At 46.6% G+C, this 24076-nt stretch overlaps 1 protein-coding gene and 1 pseudogene across 4 annotated transcripts; both read left to right on the plus strand.

Moving 5' to 3' along the window:
* The first annotated feature begins 331 nt into the window (after positions 1 to 331).
* LOC126959266 (E3 ubiquitin-protein ligase HERC2-like) lies at positions 332 to 3073 on the plus strand (annotated as a pseudogene).
* LOC126957905 (E3 ubiquitin-protein ligase HERC2-like) lies at positions 3020 to 19214 on the plus strand. Of its 4 annotated transcripts, none has more exons than XR_007727009.1 (6): positions 3020 to 3081; positions 4515 to 4703; positions 5335 to 5485; positions 13401 to 13594; positions 15665 to 15815; positions 18158 to 18324. XR_007727009.1 is itself a non-coding variant. In XM_050795843.1 (6 exons), the coding sequence occupies exons 1-6, from the start codon at positions 3070 to 3072 to the stop codon at positions 18176 to 18178; spliced, it is 675 nt and encodes a 224-aa protein (XP_050651800.1). In that variant the 5' UTR covers positions 3020 to 3069; the 3' UTR covers positions 18179 to 18324. The 4 variants fall into 4 exon arrangements, 2 of the variants coding, with proteins under 2 accessions (XP_050651800.1, XP_050651801.1); XR_007727010.1 differs by lacking the exon at positions 18158 to 18324 and adding an exon at positions 17287 to 17332; XM_050795843.1 differs by lacking the exon at positions 15665 to 15815 and adding an exon at positions 17287 to 17394.
* The last annotated feature ends 4862 nt before the right edge of the window (positions 19215 to 24076 follow it).

Genomic DNA, 24076 nt, shown 5'->3' on the forward strand with positions numbered 1-24076 from the left:
TTTAGAAAGTGTTTCTCTGATTCTGTAGGAGAATGTTGATACTGTTGCAGTCTTACATGACATGGAAACTAGAAAACATAGCTAGATACTCTTCTTCTCATGTTTTGGATAATGAGATAAATTATTTTATGCTTCACACACTTGGAGTATGTCATCTACTGTAATATAGTATCTGAATGAATACTTCAAATACATTTTTGTAAGCTAGTTGTACACTTTAAAGCCTCTGAATAAATTTGAGTAGCAAGTCTGAGAAACTTGATTCTAAATATTAAAAATACATCCTTCCTTGGGAGGGAGCGTGTAGGAAACGTGCAGTGTGATTGTAAGCATGCTGTCTCTGGAGGTCGCTTTGTTCCTGCATCCTCTGCTTTCATTTCAGGGATGTTCACGGAACGCCAGGCGCCAAAGGACCAGAAGCGTCCCCCTGCAGGACCAGCACTTGGCCCTGGTCATCCTGCTGGAGCTGGCTATGCAGAGAGGCACGCTGAGGTGAGGGCTGGCGCAGACTGGGAACACTTTGGGGAAGTGCGTCTGTATCCACATACCTGTAGCACTGTGCGCATTTCACTGAATGGTTTGTGACTGCAGCAGATGTGTGGTGCTCTGTAATCAGAGAACCACGTCCCAGAGCTCGCTCTCTCTTTACCTTTTCTTCACCTCCTTTTTTATGCTCGGTTTTCTAGTCTGGGAACTGTTCTTTTTTTTTCTTTCAGTTTTCCTCATTTAATTGTTTTTATTCCATGAATTTAAGATCCTAGAGCTTTCATGTAAACGTGCTCTTTGAGCTTCTTAACTGGTCTTTCCTATCAGCAGAAGGCGATGTTGTGTGCTAAAATCTCAGTGTCAATTCAGTGATTTAATTAGCACGGCTTTACTTTCATTTCCTTCCAGATCCCAAGTATTTCTTCACTTCTATATAGCTGTTTGCTTTTATTTTTGATTAACCATGAAAAAAAAAAAAAGTTAATGTGTTTTTACTAGGAATGAATATCTTTTCTCCTTTAGCCAAATGTTGTCTACCATCCTGTTGTTGCTTCAGCTGTGGGACAGCGGGGCACAGGAGACTGACAATGAGCGTTCCCACCCAGGGCACCAATGCCCCGCTTTTGCCCTTGCTGCAAAGGTTCCAGAGCATCATTTGCAGGAAGGATACGCCCCACTCCGAGGGTGACATGCACGTGAGTGTCATGATGGAACTTTGTGTTTAGGTGGCACTGGATTCTTGTTATTTTTTAAGTAAGACCAGCATGCGTGTCCACGGCAGTGTTTTTCTCTGCTGTGTGCATATTTGGTGGAAACAGCAGCGAGTCAGATGAGACAGGTGTGGGAGGTCACTTGTTTGTGGAGAAGACTTGAATCAGTGAGCACCGACTTCCTTGTCAGCACAGAACCAAGCTTGAAACACGCACTTTTAAATCAATACCAGAAAAGAACAACGAAAACAGTGGCCTGCTTTGTTGGCCCTTCCTGTGTACTGGGCTCTGTGCAGGGCATGTCACCTGAGTTGTCACTCTGTTGAGTACCAGCTCCCCCCATAACAGGTGTGGATGCCGCGCTCAGGGAGGAGCAGGTGTGCGGGGCCCTGGGCCTGAACCTCCAGGACTGCTGGTCCTTACAGGTCAAGTACAGGTTGGATTTTGCCAGTCTTTTCGGGAAAGTCTTAGGCATTCCAGTATCGTGCTTTGGTTTATTTTTCTATTATTTGGCAGTCTTGAATAATCGTCGGGCTCTTCTGCCTGTAGAAGAATTAGAATTAGGATTTAATTTGCAAATGAAAATAGGTGTTCTCCAGAGCTGGCAAGGTTTAGATTAAAGTAAAGGTTTTGGTTTTGGATTTCAAGGCCAGCTTGAGATGCTGCGCTGGGTTCCCCCAGAGGTGGTTCTGCCTTTCTCCAGGGGTCCTAGGCCTGCGGGGTGGTTTGGTTGTGTTGGTAATCTGTGTGGACTCAACTAACCTGTGGTATCTTAAGTGTATACATGCACCGTCAATGTTGTGGACGTGTATACAGCAAATTTAGACATTTGTGCAGTCAGTTTATATGCTGCATAAATATATAGATGTGTAGTATAACTGTATCATCGACATGGTCATTTGATGGGCCACACGAGTAAATACCAAAATATAAAGAGTGGTTTTTTATTTTATTAAGGGCTAATTGTGTTACTTTAATTTTTCCCACCATTTCTGAATGTGTGTTTACTTTTCCTTTCTAGCTTTTGTCTGGCCCTCTGAGCCCCAGCGAGAGTTTCCTGAGGTACCTCACCCTTCCCCAAGACAGCGAGCTTGCCACTGATCTGGGACAGACCGTGGTTGTCGTCATGGCCCATTTAGACCGTCTGGCTACACCGTTTGCCTCCGCTGTGTAGCGCTCCGACGTCTCGTAAGGTGTGTGCAAGAACCACGTTCTCCGTGTGTTTTGTGGCTAGTACCACCTCTAGGTTCTCATCCTGGGCCCGTGTGGAGACTTGGTTTTCTGTTATTGATGGGGGAGCTGGCTTGTGGTTTTAAATGTGTTTGCAGTGGAAGGTGTTTCCCGTGTGGAGAGTGAGTGATGAGCAAGCTGAGGTGCACAGGCCTAGGGACCCAACCTGGGGGCCCAGGTTCCAGGTTCAGGTAGCACAGCCCCAGAGAGCTCCCCGTTAGCCACAGCCCCAGGCCCTCCCACCTTCTGCAGGGGGTTCCACAGCCTTCTTTATACTCCGAAGGCGGGCTGTCTTAGTATGTAATGCTGGTTATAGTAGTGACAGTATCATTCTATATTCTATCTGTCATGTAATAGTAATGGTAATAGTAGTGATTTGCGTGTGTGGAGCACCTGTAGGGTGCAGGCCCGCTGAGGACCTCATGCATGCTGTTGTATCTCATTATGTCAATGAGAAAATTGCGTTTGGGAATGGTGGTGAACTTTGCCAGGGTGTAACAGTAATCTTAGTTTTGAATCGATTTTTCTAACATTTTTTTTCTAATATGAAGAGTATTTATTTTGTTTTACAGTCATTAAAAAAAAGGAGGCCCCATGCAGTGTCCCACGCCTGTAATCCCAGCACTTTGGGAGGCCGAGGTGGATGGATCACAAGGTCAGGAGATCGAGACCATCCTGGCGAACATGGTGAAACCCCATTTCAACGAAAAATACAAAAAATTAGCCGGGCGTGGTGGCGGGCGCCTGTAGTCCCAGCTACTCGGGAGGCTGAGGCAGGAGAATGGTTTGAACCCGGGAGGTGGAGGTTGCAGTGAGCTGAGATCCCGCCATTGCACTCCAGCCTGGGCAACAGAGCCACACTTTGTCTCAAAAAAAAAAAAAAAAAAAAAAATTAGGAATACGGTCACATGGCTCAAAAATCAAACCTAGGCAGAGACACACTGTCGCTTTCCCTGCCCACCCTTCTACCCAGTTTCCCACCTGCTCCCTCTGACTTTTCAGTCTCCTCTGTAACCTCCGTGTTCTCTGGAATGAGTAGCTAGTGGTAGCAGGTTGCATTACTTGTGGTGTGTTTTTTACTAACCATTTGTACTGGAGTACTTTATCAGAGTGTGGCTCTTTGTTTTTATAAAGCAACTTAGTATTCAGTGTGCCGATGTGAGTTTTATGTATCTTTGTTTAGTGAGTCTCTTATTGGTGGACACTTGGGCTTATTGCCACAATGTTGCTATACAAATAGCACTGAGGGCCTGGTGTGGTGACTCACGCCTGTAGTCCCAGCACTTTGGGAGGCCGAGGTGGTGGGATCACCTGAGGTTGGGAGTTTTAGACCAGCCTGACCAACTTGGAGAAACCCCATCTCTACTAAAACCTACAAAAATTAGCCGGGCATGGTGGCACGTGCCTGTAATCCCAGCTATTTGGGAAGCTGAAGTAGGAGAATCACTTGAACCCGGGAGGCGGAAGTTTCAGTGAGCTGAGATGGCACCACTGCACTCCAGCCTGGGCAACAAGAGTGAAACTCCTTCTCAAACAACAATAACAATAACAATAAAACAAACACAAATAGTGCTGCAGGGCCTGCCCTGGAACACGTGTGCTCCATGTGTGCACACGTGTGTGCCCGTGCCCATGCGCAGGTGGGGATGCACCTAGTGTGGCCTGGTTGTCACCAGGTTGCTCCTGCACAACTTGATTTCTCTCACCACCGACACGGATGCTGGTCTCCCAGCCTCGTGTGTGGGCTTTTGGGATTTTGCCTCCTAAAGCACAAAATGGTGACCCTGATGTAGTTTGAGCATTTTAAAGTATATTAGTATTTAAGGGCGTTGATACTACTTTTTAATGGGCTCTGTTAAAATGAAACGCGATGGAAATGGAAAACTAACCTGTTCAGTCGCTTCATCATACCTGTTAAATGAGGTAATACGGCGTGGTACCAGCTATTTTGATGTTTTGAATCAGCATATTTTCTCTTTATTTGCTTTGTTTTTAGCTTATAATATCTCAGTGTTACTCCCAGTCTTTTTTTTTTTTTTTTTTTCTTTTGCTGTTGTAAAAGAAAACGTTTACTTTCTTATCTTACAGGGATCATTGCAAGAGGTCACAGGTTGGGGGTTAATAGGATGGAAATACTATGCCAATGTGATTGGTCCGATCCAGTGTGAAGGCCTGGCCAACGTGGGAGTCACACAGATTGCCTGTGCAGAGAAGCGCTTCCTGATTCTGTCACGCAATGGCCATGTGTACACACAGGCCTACAATAGTGCCACACTGGTGTGTGTTCTGGGCACTGTGCCTACAGTGTTCCCTTGGCGGGCAGGGTCTGTACTGCAGATGCACAAGCTCTGGTCTTTCTTGAAGCCATTTGATTTGTGAAGATTGAGAAGCTTCTGTTTATTGTATATTATGTTTAATGGTCTCAGCTGTAATATTGTCAAGATTTGGGTTGTGAAGGTTAGGAAGTCCTTACAGTGAAACTCATTGCTAATCATGAGATTCCCGTTTGTAAACTCATTTTCCATGTGTAAACTCATTTGATTTTGTGGCCAGGCAGGTGACAGATGAGGGAGTTGGGCCTCATGGGGATAGTGACAAATTGGGACGTGGCACGTTTTCATTAAAGCAGGGTGTTCCTCCCTGTCGGCTGCACATCTCTGTCGCAAGGAGTAGCCTGCCCTGCCCCCGCATCGGCTCTGGTCTTGCCGCGGAGCACTTGGAGGCTGCCCGCTGTTCTGTTGGTGCTGGGTGGGAAGGGCTGGAGAGCTGGCCCCGTGGCCCGCAGAGACTTATGCCCCACTTCCGGTTAGAGCAGGCTTTGCTTGGGGATGCATGATAAAGGAGAGCTGCGCTGATTTCATTTTCCTTGGACTGATGACGACTTTTCTTCCTATTTTTCTTTTTTTAGGCCCCACAGCTGGTCCAAGGCCTTGCCTCCAGAAACATTGTAAAAATTGCTGCCCATTCTGATGGTCACCACTGCGTAGCCTTGGCTGCCACTGGAGAGGTGTACTTCTGGGCTTTGGGGATGGCGGACGGCTGGGCCATGGGGACACTGTGTATGTATCGCTCATTCCTGCAGGGACACACTGTCCTTTTATGTTGCCATATCCTCGACAGGCTGGAGCGCAGGAGTGTGTGCAGGTGTTTTCCAGCTGCCCCGACGTGCAGCGCTGGGGTGGAGCGGGACACTGTGATATGCCCCCTCCTTGGTGACGGCTGAGGAACTCTCTGCCCATGTGTGGAAGGCAATGGGATTCGGCCTTTCTGCTCTTCTCCACCCCGTGCAGCCTTGGCCGCCTTCTCTCTACTCAAACCGCATCCCCACTGTGGAGTTTGCCAGAACAAATCCCGCAGCACTGTTCCTTCCTTCACAAACAATTCCCCCTGCCTCCCATAGATAAGGTTGTCTCCCTTTCCTTGAACCATTAGGTTATTTTTACAGGAACAAAAGTCAGCAGTTTCTTCGTAATATTATCCTATTCGGTGGAACTTTTTATTGTGAAAGAACAGAAATAAAGTTGTTATGAATGCCAGGTTGTAAAAATTGGGAGGTCTGCCAGCCCCATGAGTGATGGGAACCCTCTTGTACTTTGCTGTTGTGCGTGGAACTCTGACATTAGGTTAAAATGAAGGATGTATGTACACACCAACCCAGCAAGCCCATTTCATGTGGGCCGGAGCCCTGAGCAGGGAGCGGACAGTGCAGAATGTGCAATGAGCGTAGTCATGACTGCCCTTGTGTCCCTTGAGAGGAGCCTGGAGGGCAGGGGACATGCACACCACAGGGTGGAGTTGAGGGCATCATTGCCAATGGCATCCGCTGGGAATATCCCAAACTGGGAGAAAAGCAGAGTGATGTGTATCGTGTGGTACATGTATGCCAAGCTCAGAACAGCCCAACCCTGACAGTGTTGTAAGGGATTCAGACAAATGTAAAACGAGTGAAAAACAAAAGTTCGATCTCCATGGCATTTATAGCTGTTACTCTCACACTGGATCCCAAGGGCTGGGATTGACATGGGGTACACAGGACTTGAAAGGCATTGAGGTACAGGACAGGGTGGTCTATCTGCTTATTTCCTTTAGGTATTACTGACTTTGTATAAAATATTTCATAGTAAAGCAATTCTCAGTGCGAGCAAGTGCTAGAATGAGTAACTTATCCCTTATTCTAGGACTTCAAGGAAGGAAGAGAGATCAGTGCGGATGGCAGAAGCTGGAGATAACCTTTTGGGGAAGTTGAAACTTAAGCTGAATAAGGGAGAGGTTGTACTCGGGTAGAGTCATTGGACTGTCGCTGTGTGTGCCTGTGCCACTGTGTGTATTTTGCAGACTAGTAGGTCACAAAGTGAGTAAACCATGCCTTTGGAGAGGCCTGGCTTCTAAAGATTCTCAAGAAAATGTCATCCATCGTAGGAACGTATTCTGGATCCTAAGCATAGGATATTTTGTTAACTTTGCAATTTCTTCAACTAGTAAGACTTCTCTACCCTAATCCCCACTGCCTCATAGTTTTCATTTGTAAAATACAGACTGCAGAGTGCTGGCTTCATTCCATCCACATTCATTTAACAAATACCTATAAATGTCAGTCAGCTTTGAGGCTTACGTACAACCAGATGACAGAGTTTCGGGTGTAGAGTTGGATGGGTTTTGGCCAGTGCCCTCAGCTGCGGAGTCACCACCATCAAGACATGGGGCGTGCCCGTCGCTTCCAGGGCCCTGTTTGTACCCTTTGAGTTGATCCCCACTTCCTCCCTCCAGTTGCTGACAACCTCCGATCTGCCCTCTGTTGTTACTATTTTGTCTTTTCCATAATTGAAGGTAAACAAAGCCATACAGCGTGTGGTGTTTTGTTTCTGGCGTCTTTCACGTAGCATGATGTCCTGAGATCAGGTGCATTGCTGGGTGTGTGGGTAATTCCTTCCTTCTGTTGCAGATGGACCGTGGTTTTGGGCCATTGTGAAGAAAGCTGCGGTGGACTTTACTGTAGAAGTCTCTTTTTTTGAGATGGAGTTTTGCTCTTGTCGCCCAAGTTGGAGTGCAATGGCATGATCTCAGCTAACTGCAACCTCTGCCTCCCGGGTTCAAGCGATTCTCCTGCCTCAGCCTTCCAGTTAGCTCGGATTACAGGGACCTGCCACCATTCCCAGCTAATTTTGTATTTTTAGTAGAGATGAGGTTTCACCACGTTAGCCAGGCTGGTCTCAAACTCCTGACCTCAGGTGATCCGCCCACCGCAGCCTCCCAAAGTGCTGGGATTACAGGTGTGAGCCACCGTGCCCGGCCTATTGTACAAGTCTTTCACACTGTTTTTGTAATTCTACTGGATACCATGCTTGGCGTCAGGTTCCAACTTAACAAAAAGTCATGGAGGTGTTAGGTGTTCAAATTCTCTCTTCCTTATTTTATAAGGTACCTGGAAGGGGAAACTGGCCTGATGCTCTCATGGTCTCCATTTGGATAGTGAATTTCCTTTGCTAACACTAATAAGAAATAACACCAAGAAGAAGGGCATTCATGTTTATTCCCTTCCTCCCCAAGGCCTCTGGAGGAGCCTAAGGTGATCTCCGCCTTCTCTGGAAAGCAGGCCGGGATGCACGGGGTGCATATCGCTTGCGGGAGCACTTACAGCGCGGCCATCACTGCTGAGGGGGAGCTGTACACCGAGGGCCGCGGGAACTACAGCCGGCTGGGCCACGGTGCGTCTGCCCTGCATGAGTGGGAGCATGCAGCAGGAGGTGGCCTCTCACAGGACTTAGGAACAGCCGTCCTATCTGTTTGAAGGCTCCAGTGAGGACGAGGCCATTCCAATGCTGGTAGCTGGGCTTAAAGGACTGAAGGTCATCGATGTGGCGTGTGGGAGTGGGGACGCTCACACCCTGGCTGTCACTGAGAACGGTACATAGAGCTCTCGCCACCCAGGACAGGGCCTCGAGGACACGCTTGGCAGCTTCCCTGGAGGAAGTGAGATGAGTACAGTGGGCCTCACGAGGCCGCCCACCCTGTCGTCCAGTGGGTGTGGGATCAGTGGCATTGGTGAAGAGGCCGCGGTGGTTATATATGTGTATATATATATTTATATTATTTTCTTCCCTATGCTTGCTTTGAGTTTATTTTGCTGTTGTTTATCTAAGTAGTTGAGGTGGGAGCTTATTGATTTGACAGGGCTTGTTTGCCTGGGGCCTGTCAGCAGGTTAGCAGCTGTGTGGGCATTCCTGTGTGGGCATTTTATTTTTTAAGCATGAGAGTTGGGATGGAATGATTGACACTCTGAATTGTCTCTGGTTAGTATTGTTACATTTCTTAACGTTCGGCCACTCTTGATTCCGTGTGGTAATCCCTGCTAAGTCTTTCCGTGTTCTGTAGTCTGACGCTGCGGTATCTGCTTGCTTTGAATTTTGCTTTTGGGTTTGTGTTCCTAACTGAGATCATCCTCATCTTTTTTCAGGGGTACATGATGAGGTTTGATGGTTAAAGTGACGTTAATTTTTTAGAAACGACTCGTCTGTCAGTATTGTGGGGGTCTGTCCTTGGCATCTTGTGTGTCTCTGGCGTTGTGGAGTCTTTCTGTGAAATCAGCTGGGACCTGTCAGCTTGCTTTCTCTCCTGCAGAAGTTGAATGGCAGATTGATAATTGAGTGACTCTTGGGCATTTCTTAGGTCAAAGATGAAAAATCATTTCAGATACTTCCCTATATGCATAGGTCCCGCTGCCGTTGCCGGGACAGACGTTGTCAGAGCCATCCTGTTTCTGCTACTGTGAGTCCTAGAGCAAAGGTGGTCTCCTCTGAAAGGCTCCTGCTCTCAAGGAGCTTTCAATTTGACATCTCGTCATTTACATCGAGTGAGGGGTAGACCTTAAAATATTTCCTGGTTAAAAGTTTTGTGAGGTCGGAACTGTGTTAGGAGACTAGCTTTGCGTTCTTTAGTGTAGTTGCTACTTTAGTTGAAGTTTGTGATGATACGTTGAGTAAACTGCCTTGAACAGGCTGCGGACAGCGTCTTCCTCACACTGGTGTTTCTTTGGTGCAGATCTTGTAGGGAAGTGTCCCTGCTGTGCCGTTATTTTCTGAGGCGACAGTTACGGTAGAAGTATCCTACCCTGCAGTCTGGCCTTGGGGGACAGTGGGAAATGCCCAGGCGGGCTACGTGAACAGCATAATCTTCAGCACAGCGTGTGGAAGTGCACCTCTGATCTCTGTGTGCGGGTCTGCTGTGCTGCTTTCATTGACCACGTCATAGTGTGTCATCTCCAGTTTCCGGTTCGCTCGGGGTCGGCCTGCTTTTGCAGGTGGAGTTGTATTGGTGTGCCGGCTTGCCCACTCATTTATGCATTGTCTGTGGCTGCTTTCCTGTGACAGTGGCACAGCTGGGTCGTTGGGACAGAAAGCCCAGAGAGGCTAAAAATATTTACCATCTGATCGTTGAGGAAAATATTTGCCTATCTTTAGTTATTACAAAATAGAATGTGGGAACTTGTGGAGCAATCTGATATCTTCTCTGATTTCTTTTTCCTGATCTTTTACAGTTTTCACCTTTATGTAATTTCACTTTTTTTTTTGTTTGTTTGTTTTTTGGAAGACAGAGTTTCGCTCTGTCACCCAGGCTGGAGTGCAGTGGTGCAGTCTCGGCTCACTGCAACCTCCACCTCCTGGGGTCAGGTAATTCTCATACCTCTGCTGGATTATGGATGTTCACCATCATGCCTGGCTAATTTCTGTATTTTCAGTACAGACAGAGTTTCGTCTTGGTCCCCAGGCTGATCCTGAACTCCAGGGCTCAAGTGATCTGCTGGCCTTGGCCTCCCAGAGTGCTGGGATTACAGGCATGAGCCAGCGTGCCCAGCCTAACAATTTTGGTTTTTAGCAGTTCACTTTCATTAAGTTTTTGCAAAGTTTTCAGCTTATTTTTCACAGTAAAAATAAAACTATTTACTTTTGCAAATGTATTTTATCCCTTTATGTAATATTTAATCAGCTTACATAATTATGCTGATATATGCAGTTGGGAACACGTACAGTGGTACGGTTGACCAGCGGTCAGCACGGTGGCAACAGAAGCAGGCAGGCAAATGGGAGGGTGGTCCGCAAGCGTCTGCAGTGTGCCGGGCCCCAGTTACTGTGTCTCACGGAGGCAGTGGGCCTTTGGTTCTGTGAAGCAGTGAACATTGAGCCCAGGCTAGTAAGAGTCAGGACTTGGTTCTTCATGTAATGAAAACAAAAAGAAAACTCCGCCTTCCCTTTCTTTCTTGCTTCTATATCAACCTCAGGTGTCACCTAGATTTCATTTGCTCAGTAGCCTCCCTTGTAGTATTAACTGTGCACATGGGTGGTCTACATTAGTGTGCGTTTTTTATTAGATTATTGTCAGTCATTTAAAATTTTTCATTAAAATGCACAGTTGTTGTTATTTAAATGCATTTGTATTTTTTAGGGCAAGTGTGGTCCTGGGGAGATGGTGACTGTGGTAAATCGGGCAGAGGTGCTAGTGATGGCTGCAAAACCCCAAAGCTGATTGAAAAGCTTCAAGACTTGGATGTGGTCAGTCTGCTGTGGAAGTCAGTTTTCCATCGCTTTGACGAAAGATGGCCAAGTTTATTCATGGGGAAAAGGTGACAACCAGAGACTTGGACACGGACCAGAGGGACATGTTCGTTATCCAAAACTCTTAGAAGGCTTGCGAGGTGAGTACAAACGTAAACTGTTAAAACCCTTCAGGACGGTTTCTTTAGTGATGTTTTAAAGTTTGCAGGTTTTGTGTTCTTGACCCGACATCCCGTGAATGGACTGTCATGAGAAACTTTGACAGCTGGCTGGGCGCGGTGGCTCAAGCCTGTAATCCCAGCACTTTGGGAGGCCGAGACGGGTGGATCACGAGGTCAGGAGATCGAGACCATCCTGGCTAACACGGTGAAACCCCGTCTCTACTAAAAAATACGAAAAACTAGCCGGGCGAGGTGGCGGGCGCCTGTAGTCCCAGCTGCTCGGGAGGCTGAGGCAGGAGAATGGCGTAAACTCGGGAGGTGGAGCTTGCAGTGAGCTGAGATCCGGCCACTGCACTCCAGCCTGGGAGACAGAGCGAGACTCCGTCTCAAATAAATAAATAAGTAAATAAATAAATAAATAAATTTTAAAAATTAAAAAAAAAGAAACTTTGACAGCCGGCTTGGTACAGGGATTGATACTAATTGGAAAGTGGGTGTATCTCTATTACAAATGACTTTGAATTATTCTTACCAAGTTTAATTTAAACCCATTGAGTTTTACAAACATCGCCACTTTCCATGGCAGGCACCCATTCGTCCCTCAGCAGGCTGGACTCAGGAAGGGTTCCCTCTGAGTGGTGAGGTCACCTGTACTTGTACTGCAGACACACTGAGACTGTGAGGGTGCGTTGTGCTGTGGGGCCACATCAGGACGTGGGATTGGGTCCAGCTGGGACGCTCTGATGTGAACTCGTCCTTGGTGGGAGCTTCCTGCTTGCTCAGTTGCAAAGGTGTCCCGCATGCATTGTGGTTGGAGGGAAGAGATGGAAGCCGAGGTGTGTAGATATGAGTGCCGGCGCCTTCAGTGTGGGCTGCGGGTGCAGGCAGAGAGGATGGGGGCCTCCGCAAGAAGACCCTGAAATTCTTCTATGGTGTTCTCACTAGGGACGTTACGCTGCAGGAAGTTGGGGTGGGGGCCATCAAAACTGTGATGGCGGAGGGATTTTTCTAAGGCAAAACTGGACTTTTCTGTGCCACTTGGCCTAGTGGTTGGGAGGTAGTCTTCATCCTAGTCGAGCACTGGGGAAGGGCAGGCAAGCTGACAAGAAAGTAGGGAAGAAGGGAAAAGGCAGCGACAGGTACATCAGATGGACTCTTCAGGGTTCTCTCTCTGGGGGGTGGGCGGCCTTTTTCTTAAAGGGCCGGATTGTATTTGAAGCAGGCGGACGTGGCTGTGTTCCAACACCAGCGTCTTCACAGAAGCAGGCCTTGGGCTGCGCTCTGTGTGGGGGCTGTAGTTCGTTGGGTCCTGGTACTGCACACATTGTTTGTGTGTTTGCTTCTTTACCAAGTGGGTTTGGAAGTGGGACTTTTAAGTGAGACTTGCCAGTTCCTTTCTCCATGAGTTTTGTTTTAAAGCATGTTAGTATCTTGATGACTGAGAGTTTTGTGTGCCCATACGTTATGTATTATGTTCTGAGCTTCTGAGATAAGTGATGTTTTAATTTCATGTGCCTTCTTATTTATATTCTTCTCCATTAGTATAGGAAAGCTACGACGGTCATTAGATATAGAAATCGTTTACTTTCAGAGTATTTAAATTACTGTTGATAAACACCTTTTGTTGTTGCTGATGTTAACTTACGGTAGGATCCTAGGATAGAATTGTTCCCCTTACTGCAGTGCGGTTTTTCAACTGAATTATTTTACATGTTGACATTCCTGAGAAACACCCTTTGTGTTGGCCATGTTAGATTTACCAGAAAGGAAAAATAGAATATTTTGTGTTCCTGGTAAACACAATTAATAAGTGTTTAAATAGAAAGAATGTTTTAAATATTGATATCACCTAACTCTGAGAGAAAAATAGATTTCCTCTTAGGAAGCCTTCCTCAGTGAAGAGTGTGCTGTGTATTGTTATATCTGGGATGGGAGAATATGATCTAATAGTTAATTAAAAGCACCTTGTTTCTCTCTGAATGAAAATCTGAATGAGGAGGAGAAAAGAGAACAGGTTCTTTTCATATCCTAGCATTATGATCTTTGTAGGCCGTGGGTCCTAACAAATTGTAGCTAACAAAATACAGGAGTTCTAATAACACACCCAAAGCAAATGAATTGTGCTTAATATTAAAGCAACAGATTATCCTCAAGAAGTTAATATTAAAAGCTTTCTGGCCTGAATGGCCGAGTGGAAATACCTGTCTTTCTTGCAGCAGAAGTCCTAGGCTTGAAGCTGCATCTGCATCCCTCTTTCCTTGTAGGGAAGAAGGTGATTGATGTGGCTGCCGGCTCCACCCACTGCCTGGCTCTGACTGAGGACATCCAGGTCCACAGCTCAGGGAGCAAGGACCAGTGCCAGCACTTTGACACCTTGCACGTGACCAAGCCGGAACCTGCAGCATTGCCGGGACTGGACACCAAACACACAGTGGGAATTGCCTGTGGGCCTGCCCAGGTACGGAATATAGAGCTTGATTTGGTGTTTAGGAGGATTTTGGTTTCCAGTTGTTCATTACCAGTATATAGAAAATACCACTGAGTTTTGTTTGCTGTTCTTACATCCCACAGTTGTGCTAAACTCATTTATTATGAACTTCATTGTCGTTTCCTTGGGTTTTCTTCATGAACAATTATACTGTCTGTATAGAGGGGCAGTTCCATTTCTTCCTTTCCAGTCTGCCTGCCTTTTATGTCTTTTCCCGGCCTGGTTGCCCTGGCCAGGACTTGCGGTGTGAAGCTGAGTAGGAGAGGGGACAGTGGGCGCCCCGCCTTGCTCCGGACTGTGGGGGAGGGCAGTTCAGTCTTTCACCATCAGCTGTGATGTTGGCTGCGGGTGTTTATGTAGATGCCTTATTCCCAGATTAAGGCAGTTTCTTTAATTCCCCCTTTTAGAAGCTTTTAAAGAATCCTGAATGGATGTTAAAATTTGTTAAATGCTTTTAATCATCTCAAATGAAATGGTCCTGCAGTTTTCCTTCTTTAGTGTGTTAATATGGTATATTATATTGATGATTTTTACTTTTTTTTTCTTAAACTTTTTTTTTTCTTCCTTAGACATAAGGTTTTACTATGTTGCCCAGGCTGGTCTTGAACTCCTGAGCTCAAGTGATCTACCTGCCTTGGCCTCCCAAAGTGCTGGGATTACAGGTGTGAGACACCGCACCAGCCTGATTTTTAAATACTGACCAAGCCTCATATTCCTGGGATGCGCATCACTTGGCCACAATTTACCACCCTATTTCTTTTCTTTTCTTTTCTTTTCTTTTCTTTTTTTTTTTTTTTTGAGAGAGAGTCTCGCTCCGTCACCCAGGCTGGAGTACATTGGTGCAATCTCAGCTCTCTGCAACCTCTGCCTCCTGGGTTCAAGCAATTCTCCTGCCTCAGCCTCCTGAGTAGCTTGGATTACAGGTGTGCACCACCACGCCTGGCTAATTTTTGTATTTTTTTTTTTTTTTGGTAGAGATGGGGTTTCATCATATTGGCCAGCCTGGTCTCCAGCTCCAGACCTCAAGTGACCCACCCTCCTTGGCATCCCAAAGTGTTGGGATTAGAGGCGTGAGCCACCGCGCCCGGTCCTGTTCTGTTTCTATCTTGCTAACTTTGACTTGCTAACACGTTGTTGAGGATTTTTCTGTTGATGCTCATCAGGGATGTTGGTTTGTGGTTGTCTTTCTTTGTATTATACTGTCTTGTCTGACTTTCTGTCAGGGGGAACCTGACGTTATACAAAGTATTGGCGTGTATTCCCTCTGTTTCCGTTTTCTATAAGGGATTGTGTAGAATTAGTGTTATTTCTTCTTTAAATGTTTTTGAATCCATCTGAGCCTGGAGATTTCTTTCTATAAGATTTTACGGCCGGGCGCGGTGGCTCAAGCCTGTAATCCCAGCACTTTGGGAGGCCGAGACGGGCGGATCACTAGGTCAGGAGATCGAGACCATCCTGGCTAACACGGTGAAACCCCGTCTCTACTAAAAAATACAAAAAACTAGCCGGGCGAGGTGGCGGGCGCCTGTAGTCCCAGCTACTCAGGAGGCTGAGACAGGAGAATGGCCCGAACCCGGGAGGCGGAGCTTGCAGTGAGCTGAGATCCGGCCACTGCACTCCAGCCTGGGCGACAGAGCGAGACTCCGTCTCAAAAAAAAAAAAAAAAAAAAATTTTTTACGCCAGGCGCAGTGGCTCATGCCGGTAATCCCAGCACATTGGGAGGCCGAGGCGGGTGGATCATCTGAGGTCAGGAGTTTGAGACCAGCCTGGCTAACATGTTGAAACCCCATTTCTACTAAAAATAAAAAAAATCAGTCGAGCTTGGTGGCATGCACCTGTAATCCCAGCTACTCAGGAGGCCAAGGCAGGAGAATCGCTTGAACCCGGGAGGCGGAGATTGCAGTGAGCCGGGATCGCACCATTGCACTCCAGCTTGGGCAACAAGAGCGAAACTCCAGCTCAAGGGAAAAAAAAAAGATTTTACAAATTCCATTTCTTTAACAGATCTAGAACTATTCAGATTACCTGTTTGTTTCTAGGAGGATTTTCCTGGTTTGTGGCTCTCAGACATGGCTTTACTTATCTACATGGTCTGATTTGTACGTGTCGAGTTTTCCGTGGTGTCTCTTGCTAACCTGTCTGACGTCTGTGGGGCCTGCAGTGATGTCCCTTCATTCATTCCTGATACTGGTAAGTTGTATCTTTTCTGCTTTTTTCTTTCTCAGTTTTGCTAGAGTTTTTCAATTTTGTTGATCTTTTCAAAGAACAATCTTTTAGTTTCATTAATTGTTCCCTTGCTTTTTCCTTTCAATCTCATTGATTTCCGCTTTTATCTTGTTATTTGTCCCTTTGGCTTATTTTGCGTTCACTTTGCTCTTTTTCTAGTTTCTTAAGGTGGAAACGTAGATTGCTGATTTACATCTATCTTTTTTGTAATATATAATCATTTGAGGCTATAAATTTTCCTCTAAGCAGTGCTTTAATTAAACCCACAAATTTTGGTGTGTTTTCATTTATGTTCAAAATATTTTGTAATTTCTCTTGAGAATTGTTCTTTGACCCATGGATTATTATTATTATTATTATTTTTTTTCAAGATGGAGTTTCATTGTTGTTGCCCAGGCTGGAGTGCAATGACATGATCTCGGCTCACTGCAACCTCTGTCTCCCGGGTTCAAGTGATTCTCCTGCCTCAGCCTCCTGGTTAGCTGGGACTACAGGTGCCCGCCACCATGCCCAGCTAATTTTTTTGTATTTTCACTAGAGATAGGGTTTCTCCATGTTGGCCAGGCTGGTCTTGAACTCCTGGCCTCAGGTGATCCCCCTGCCTTGGCCTCCCACAGTGTTGGGATTACAGGCGTGAGCCACTGCACCCAACCTGACCCATAGATTATTAAGTATGTTTTTAAATTTTGAAATGTTTGCAGATTGTTCTGTTAATGATTTCTTAGGGAAAGCCAACTGTATATGATTTCATTTATTTTAAATGTGTCAAGATTTATGTCTCAGGATATGTTGTCTCTTAGCAAACATTCTGTATGTGCTTAAAAAGTATATGTATGGTTCAGGCACGGTGGCTCACGCCTGTAATCCCAGCACTTTGGGAGGCCAAGGCAGGCAGATCACGAGGTCAGGAGATCGAGACCATCCTGGCTAACACGGTGAAACCCCATCTCTACTAAAAATAAAAAAAAATTAGCCGGGCGTGGTGGTGGGCGCCCGTATTCCCGGCTACTCAGGAGGCTGAGGCAGGAGAATGGCGTGAACCCAGGAGGCGGAGCTTGGAGAGAGCCGAGATCTTGCCACTGCACTCCAGCCTGGGCAACAGAGCGAGACTCCATCTCAACAACAACAAAAAAAAGTATATGTATTTTGCTGTTGTTGGATGAAGTGTTCTGTAAATTAGATCCAATTTGTCGATGGTATTCTACAGATCTCCTAGATTTTTGCCGATGACTTGTTCTCTCACTGTGAAAGGTAGTGTGTGTGTTCTATGCGTCTAACAATTCATTGTCCAGTTAGAGTTGCTATTGTACTGGGCGGTTAGAGGGATGATAGGTGATAATGTAAGGCGGCTCCATCACACATGCTGGGGACTCCTGTGGAACAGACCAGCAGCTGCATTTGGAGATTCATTTTCGATTGTCGCGTTTCCTCTTAGAGCTTTGCCTGGTCATCGTGTTCTGAGTGGTCCATTGGCCTCCGTGTCCCTTTTGTGGTGGACATTTGCTCAGTGACTTTTGAGCAGCTGGATCTCCTGCTGCGGCAGGTGAGTGAGGGGGTGGACGGCTCCGCGGACTGGCCCCCGCCCCAGGAGAAAGAGTGCGTGGCCGTGGCAACGCTGAATCTTTACGACTTCAGGTGTTCACAATTTCCCTTCTTCTTACTCCTTTTATAAGTGTCTTAGGGATTTGTAAGAAGGTTTAGGTATTTTGAAGGGCATGGGCTTTAGCCTATTCGGTGAAGTATTTTAAAGTAAGATTGTAATACGCTCATAATGGATGCGAGGCTGAAACAACTTGATCTGGTTATTTTATGTTTGTGGTGGAAGTCAGCCTCGGCATGCAGGAAGAGCATGCATGGATTGTGTTATTTTTGCTATGATGAGTGTGTCAGCATTCTTCCTGTTTTACTGTTGTTGTGTGTGGAGAAGTGACTGGGTGAGATCACAGGTGATGGGGGGAGGCGGTGCTCAGCTGAGAGACCAGTGTTGGCCCCTCTCTCCTCTGTGCTGTGAAAACCCTGCTCCAGGAGTGTCCAGTCTTTTGGTTTCCCTGGGCCACGCTGGAAGAATTGTCTTGGGCTACACATAAAATACACTAACGATAGCTGATGAGCTTAAAAACAAATCACAAAACATATCTCATACGTTACTTTATCTATTTAAATAATACTTGAAAGTGAGTTTATTTCGTGTTTAATAAGACTTTGAAATTCACTCATTTTGAGGGGTTCTAAGTGAAAATTGTTTTTCTCCTGTCAGTTGCATGCTGCCATTAGTCACCAGGTTGACCCTGAATTGTGTGGTTTAGGTCTGGGCAGCGTCCTCCTGAACAGCCTGAAGCAGACGGTGGTGACCCTGGCCAGCAGCGTGGGCGTGCTGAGCACCGTGCAGTCGTCCGCCGAGGCCATGCCGCAGAGTGCCTGGTCCGTGCTGCTGCCCAGCACCGAGGAGCGGGCCCGGGCACTCTCTGCTCCCCTGCCCTGCGCAGGTGGGCTTGGGGAAGGAACAGGAGAGGGCATGGGTCGGGGTGCTGGGAGGGGATGGCGTTTCATTCAAATTGGCACACACTTTCTATTTCAGTTTCAGGCAATGACGTGAACATAAGTCAAGGTTGTCAATTCATGAGTGATCTTCTGGTGGGCAGCTTGGTGGCTGCTGGAGGGTTGGAGTCCGCCTTATATGCAGCCATTACTGCAGAGATCCAGGTATGGCCTTGGAGGCTCACATGACCTGGTGGTGCTCTGAGATCGGAAATACCACACTCACACGCGAAGAATAACTGAAAACAGTAAAACTAAACTTGTCTCATATCCAAGTATTTTTTTAAATTCTTTTATGTGCTAACTTAAACAATTACTGAGATATGATTTAATTGTGCAATCCTGGGTTTTTGTCTGTTTCAGTGAAGTTAACAGGTAACCTGTCCATCATGTAGACTGTTCCCATCACCCGGAAAGATCCCTGTGCCCCTTGGCACTCGCAACGGGGACGCTCCCCTGCCCTCAGATGAGATTCATTTTCCTGCTCTGAGTGTTGCAGCAATGTAGCTGCAGAGGCTGCACTCTTTCCTGCGTTGCCTTGGAGAAGGATTTTCGGATTCACTCACACTGTTGTGTGTCTTGTGACTTGGTTTTTATTATTGGGAAGTTTTCCATTTTATAGGTGCAGTGCTGGTTGTTAGTTCATTCTCCTATTGAAGGACATTTAATTGTTTTTTGTTTGTTTTATTTATTTTTTTTTTTGAGACAGGGTCTTGCTCTGTCACCCAGGCTGGATACAGTGACCTGATCTTGGCTCACTGCAGCCTGGTCCTCCTCGGCTCAAACGATCCGCCTCGGCCTCCTGTGTTGCAGGGACCACAGTCAGGTCACGATGCCCGGCTAGTTTTTTGATTTTTTTGTAGAGACAAGGTTTCACTATGTTGCACAGGTTGGTCTCGAACTCCTGAGCTCAAGTGATCCCCCAACCTTGGCCTCCCAAAGTGTTGGGATTACAAGCGTGAGCCACCGCGCCCAGGCTTTCTGGTTTTTGGCCGTGTAGAGCTGCCACGATTGTGCTTTGTGCAAGTACTTCAGTGAACATATGTTCTCCCTTAGGGTAAACACTTGGAGTGGAATTTGTTAGGTCCTGGGGTAAGTAGCTGTTCATGGTTTCCCAGAGTGGCTTTGCCGTTTACACTTGAACCAGTGTGTGTGAGAATTCTAGCTTCTTGTCCTCACAAAGCAGCTGGATGCTGCGTGTGTGGGGCGGATCCCATGGGTGTTTGTGAGAGCCAGGAGCAGGGTTAAGGATTTTAGGGACTTCACAGAAGGAGGCTGGAGAGCATCAGCAGAGGCCGCCTGGACCTTGGATCTGTAAAACGAAGGCACTGAAACTGCATAATTGAGTTGGGGTTTCCAACAGGGCAGGTGTGGGCCTTACACGGGTAGGTGTGTGCGGTGGCACACACAGGCTGGGATAGCTTGGCCCTGGGGTCAGGGCTCAGCCAGCCTGTGTGCCTTCACACCTGCTAATGAGATCCCTTGTTAACAGTTTCCGTTTATGAAGTCCAGGATATTGAAGCCAAAAAAGAAGCACAGAAGGAAAAAGAAGTTGATGAACAGGAAGCAAATGCCTCAACATTTCATAGAAGCAGGACTGCATTGGATAAAGACCTTGTTAATATGGCAATCTGTGAGTCTTCTGGCAAACGGTGTTTACCTCTGGTTCAGCTCGTACAACAGCTTCTTAGGTAAATCGTATTAGCTGTATTGTATTGTATTGTATTGTATTGTATTGTGTTGTATTGTATTGTATTGTATTTATTTAGTTTTTTTTTTTTTTTTTTTTTTGAGTCAGAGTTTCGCTTTTGTTACCCAGGCTGGAGTGCAGTGATGCAATCTTGACTCACCACAACCTCCGCCTCCCGGGTTCAAGCGATTCTCCTGCCTCAGCCTCCTGACAAGCTAGGATTACAGGCGTGTGCCACTGCACCCGGCTAATTTTGTAGTTTTAGTGGAGATGGAGTTCCTTCACGTTGGTCAGGCTGGTCTTGAACTCCCGACCTCAAGTGATCCTCACGCCTTGGGCTCCCAAAGTGTTGGGATTATAGGCATTAGCCACCACGCCCGGCCTATTTATTTACTTATTAAAGCTTTTTTTTTTTTTTTTTTTTTTTGAGACAGAGTCTTGCTCTGTTGTCCAGGCTGGAGTGCAGTGTCACGATCTTGGCTCACTGCAACCTCTGCCTCCTGGGTTCAAGCTATTCTCCTGCCTCAGCCTCCCGAGTAGCTGGGACTACAGGCATCTGCAACCACACCTGGCTGATTTTTGTATTTTTAGTAGAGACACGTTTTCAGCATATTGGTTCAGGCTCGCCTCCAACTCCTGACCTCAGGTGATCCACCTGCGTTGGCCTCTCAAAATGTTGGGATTACAGGCGTTAGCCACTGTGCCTGGCCTGTATTGTGTTTTAATAGGTGATTATTGGTTTTCATATTAAGATAGTGAAATCCAGCACAAGGATCTCCAAAATCTGGTGATGGAAGGAATATTCTGAAAATTACGTAGTACAGATGTTAGGATAAAGAGCAGACCCTTTTCAACATAGGTGAGAGGAGAATTTGGAGGGTATGATGATATTCAAAAGTTTTTCACAGAAGAGAAATTGAGGTGTGCAGTAAACATGTAAAAAGATTCTTAGTAATAAGCACGTGGATACAAATAAAAATCATCATGGAAGGTTATTTTTAAAACTGGTTCTATCATTGCCTCACTTTATATACTACAGAGTTATACATACTACTTTGTAAGGTAACTTTTCTCTTCGAAACTAAAGTCCATGTGAAATACTGGTGAGCATTGTTCTGGAAGGCCGGACTAGGAGGAGGTGGGAAGAAGTCGGACTCAGCCTGCGGACAGAGGCTAACCTTGGCAGAAGCGAAAACGGTCAGGCAGTGTTGTGTAAACATGATCGCTCAAGAGGAGCGGAAGAGCAAGGTGATTTGTGAGAGAGATTTATTAGACAATGAAACACATTTATACCTCTATTTCATAAAAGTGTGCTGTTTGTAAACTCGTGCTCCTGATTTTTGTTTCTACACATAGAGAAAGCTGGGCCTTGGCAGGTTGGATCAGGCAGCTGAGCACAGAGCAGGGAGCCCTGGGCAGTGGCCCCAGCTCTCAGCTGGCCTGTTCATGGGGCCATGGTAGGTCTGCTGCGTGGGGTGGGCCTGCAGCGTGGGGTGGGCCTGCAGCGTGGGGTGGGCCTGCCGTCCACAGCCAGAAAAATGAACTTAGTGGACACAGGTGCTGGGATTACAAGCATGAGCCACTGAACCCGGCCATTATTACAATTAATTTCATGTGTTTTTTTTTTTTTTTTTTTTTTTTTTTTTTTTTTTTGAGACAGAGTCTCGCTCTGTTGCCCAGGCTGGAGTGCAGTGGCCAGATCTCAGCTCACTGCAAGCTCCGCCTCCCGGGTTCACGCCATTCTCCTGCCTCAGCCTCCCGAATAGCTGAGACTACAGGCGCCCGCCACCTCGCCCGGCTAGTTTTTTGTTTTTTTTTCTTTGTATTTTTTAGTAGAGACGGGGTTTCACCGTATTAGCCAGGATGGTCTCGATCTCCTGACCTCGTGATCCGCCCGTCTCGGCCTCCCAAAGTGCTGGGATTACAGGCTTGAGCCACCGTGCCCGGCCTCATGTGGTTTTTTGTTTGGTTTGTTTTGCTTTTTTCCCCTGAGATGGAGCCTCACTCTGTTGCCCGGACTGGAGTGCAGTGGCGCGATCTCAGCTCACTGCAGGCTCTGCCTCCTGGGTTCAAATGATTCTCCTGCCTCAACCTCCTGAGTGGCTGGGACTAAAGATGCGTGCCACCATACCTGGCTAATTTTTGTACTTTTAGTAGAGATGGGGTTTCACCATGTTGGCTGGGGTGGTCTTGAACTCCCAACCTCAGTTACTCTGCCCGCCTCGGCTTCCCAAAGTGTTGGGATTACAGGTGTGAGCCACCGCACCTGGCCATGTTTATTAAGACAGCTAAGAACATGTTGAATTGCACCTGTGGCTCCACTGGTGTCCTGGGCAGGTGGCTCTGTGCTGTCCACACAGGTTGTCTCCTGTGTCTTCATCTTCGCTGCGTGTGACTCTTTGGTTCTTTTGGCACGTGGGGTCCCGTATGGGACATTGGTTCTACAGTTGATTTATAATAAGGATGTACCTACTAAAAAAATAGAATAGAAACAAACATAGTTATCACCTCAGCAAAATTTTGTAAAATAGAAAAAGAAAAATGCATTCACAGCTTTTCAGTAGCCGATAGTCCAGACCGTTTCATAAGCGTGGATAATGTGTCCGTCTCCCACACCGATAGACCCTGTTTTCTCACCTTAAGTGTTTGTGATCGAAGGATTCTTGATGTGTTGACTTGGCGGATGCGGTTCTTGAACAGTAGTTTATCTAAAGATTGTAAGAGACTTTTGGATACATTTCATGTCCTTTTTTCCCTTGGAAGACCTGGGTTGAAGAAATTGCTGCTTGCTAAAAATAAGCTGTGAAATGGATTTCAGAGTAACTCTTTAGTTACATGCCGGCCAGGAGCCACAGAACACCATTTGCATTTGAAAATAGAGCGCTGTGAAGTTTTTGTAAGTAGTAAACCCCATCAGAATTACACGTTTTGATTATGGCTCTAAATTTTATATGAACGAAATAAATTAAAAATGTCACTGTATTGTATTACCGTCTCTTGCTCCTTCAGGTGTAGCTTCCACGCTAGATTCTAGCCCTGTTTCTTGTGTTACAGTGGGGTTCTCCAGGCAGGTTATCAGGTAGTGAGGCTGAAAGGTGATGTCGAATGGTGTGGTGAGCCCAGTGAGGGCGCATCCTTGTGTGTGTGATGAGGGCCTGTGGGTTGCTGTGGGATTCCCAAACCCTGGCTCCTCTGTCTCCTGCTTCTGTCCTCACTCACACTGCTGGTAGTTTTCTCATGTGCACCACAATGCAAGTGGGATTGACAAGCCTGCTGTCACATTAGGAACCTGAGTTAAAGTGGACCTGAAAGCATGTCTTCCTTCACCCTTGATGTTGTGCAGAGAGCCACTTGTGCGCCTGGCTCAAAGGGGCGGGTCTGGAACCAGGCCCTGGTTCGGCTCTCCTCCCCTCCATGTTGCCCTGTCCTGTCTGATTTGCTTTCACACTGACATGAGTTACTTTCCTCGGCCTCCCAAAGTGCTGGGATTACAGGCAGGAGCCGCTGCACCTGGCAGCAGCCTTTCAAGTACTGGGGTCCACCCAAACTCCCAGCTTCCAGCTAGGAGTCATTTGGTCCCTTTATCCCAAAGGACCTGCCACCATCTTTGGTTTCCAAAGCCCAGCGGGGTCCAGGCTCTTCAGTCTCCAACCACTTTGCATTTCTTTTCTGCTTTTCATTCATGGAGATAATGATTAACTTATTTTTCAGCTTGGGCATGTCTTTTTTATTTACTTTATTTTTTATTTTTATTTTTTGAGATGGAGTCTCACTCTGTCACCCAGGCTGGAATGCGATGGCGGGATCTCGGTTCACTGCAACCTCCAGCTGCCGGGTTCAAGTGATTCTCCTGCCTCAGCTTCCTGAGTAGCTGGGACTACAGGTGTGCACCACTATGCCCAGCTAATTTTTACATTTTTAGTAGAGACGGGATGTTGCAATATTGGCCAGGCTGTTCTCCTGGCCTCAAGTGATCCTCCTTCCTCGGCTTCCCAAA

This window comes from Macaca thibetana, chromosome 7, assembly GCF_024542745.1.
Source record: "Macaca thibetana thibetana isolate TM-01 chromosome 7, ASM2454274v1, whole genome shotgun sequence".
NCBI lineage: Eukaryota > Metazoa > Chordata > Mammalia > Primates > Cercopithecidae > Macaca > Macaca thibetana.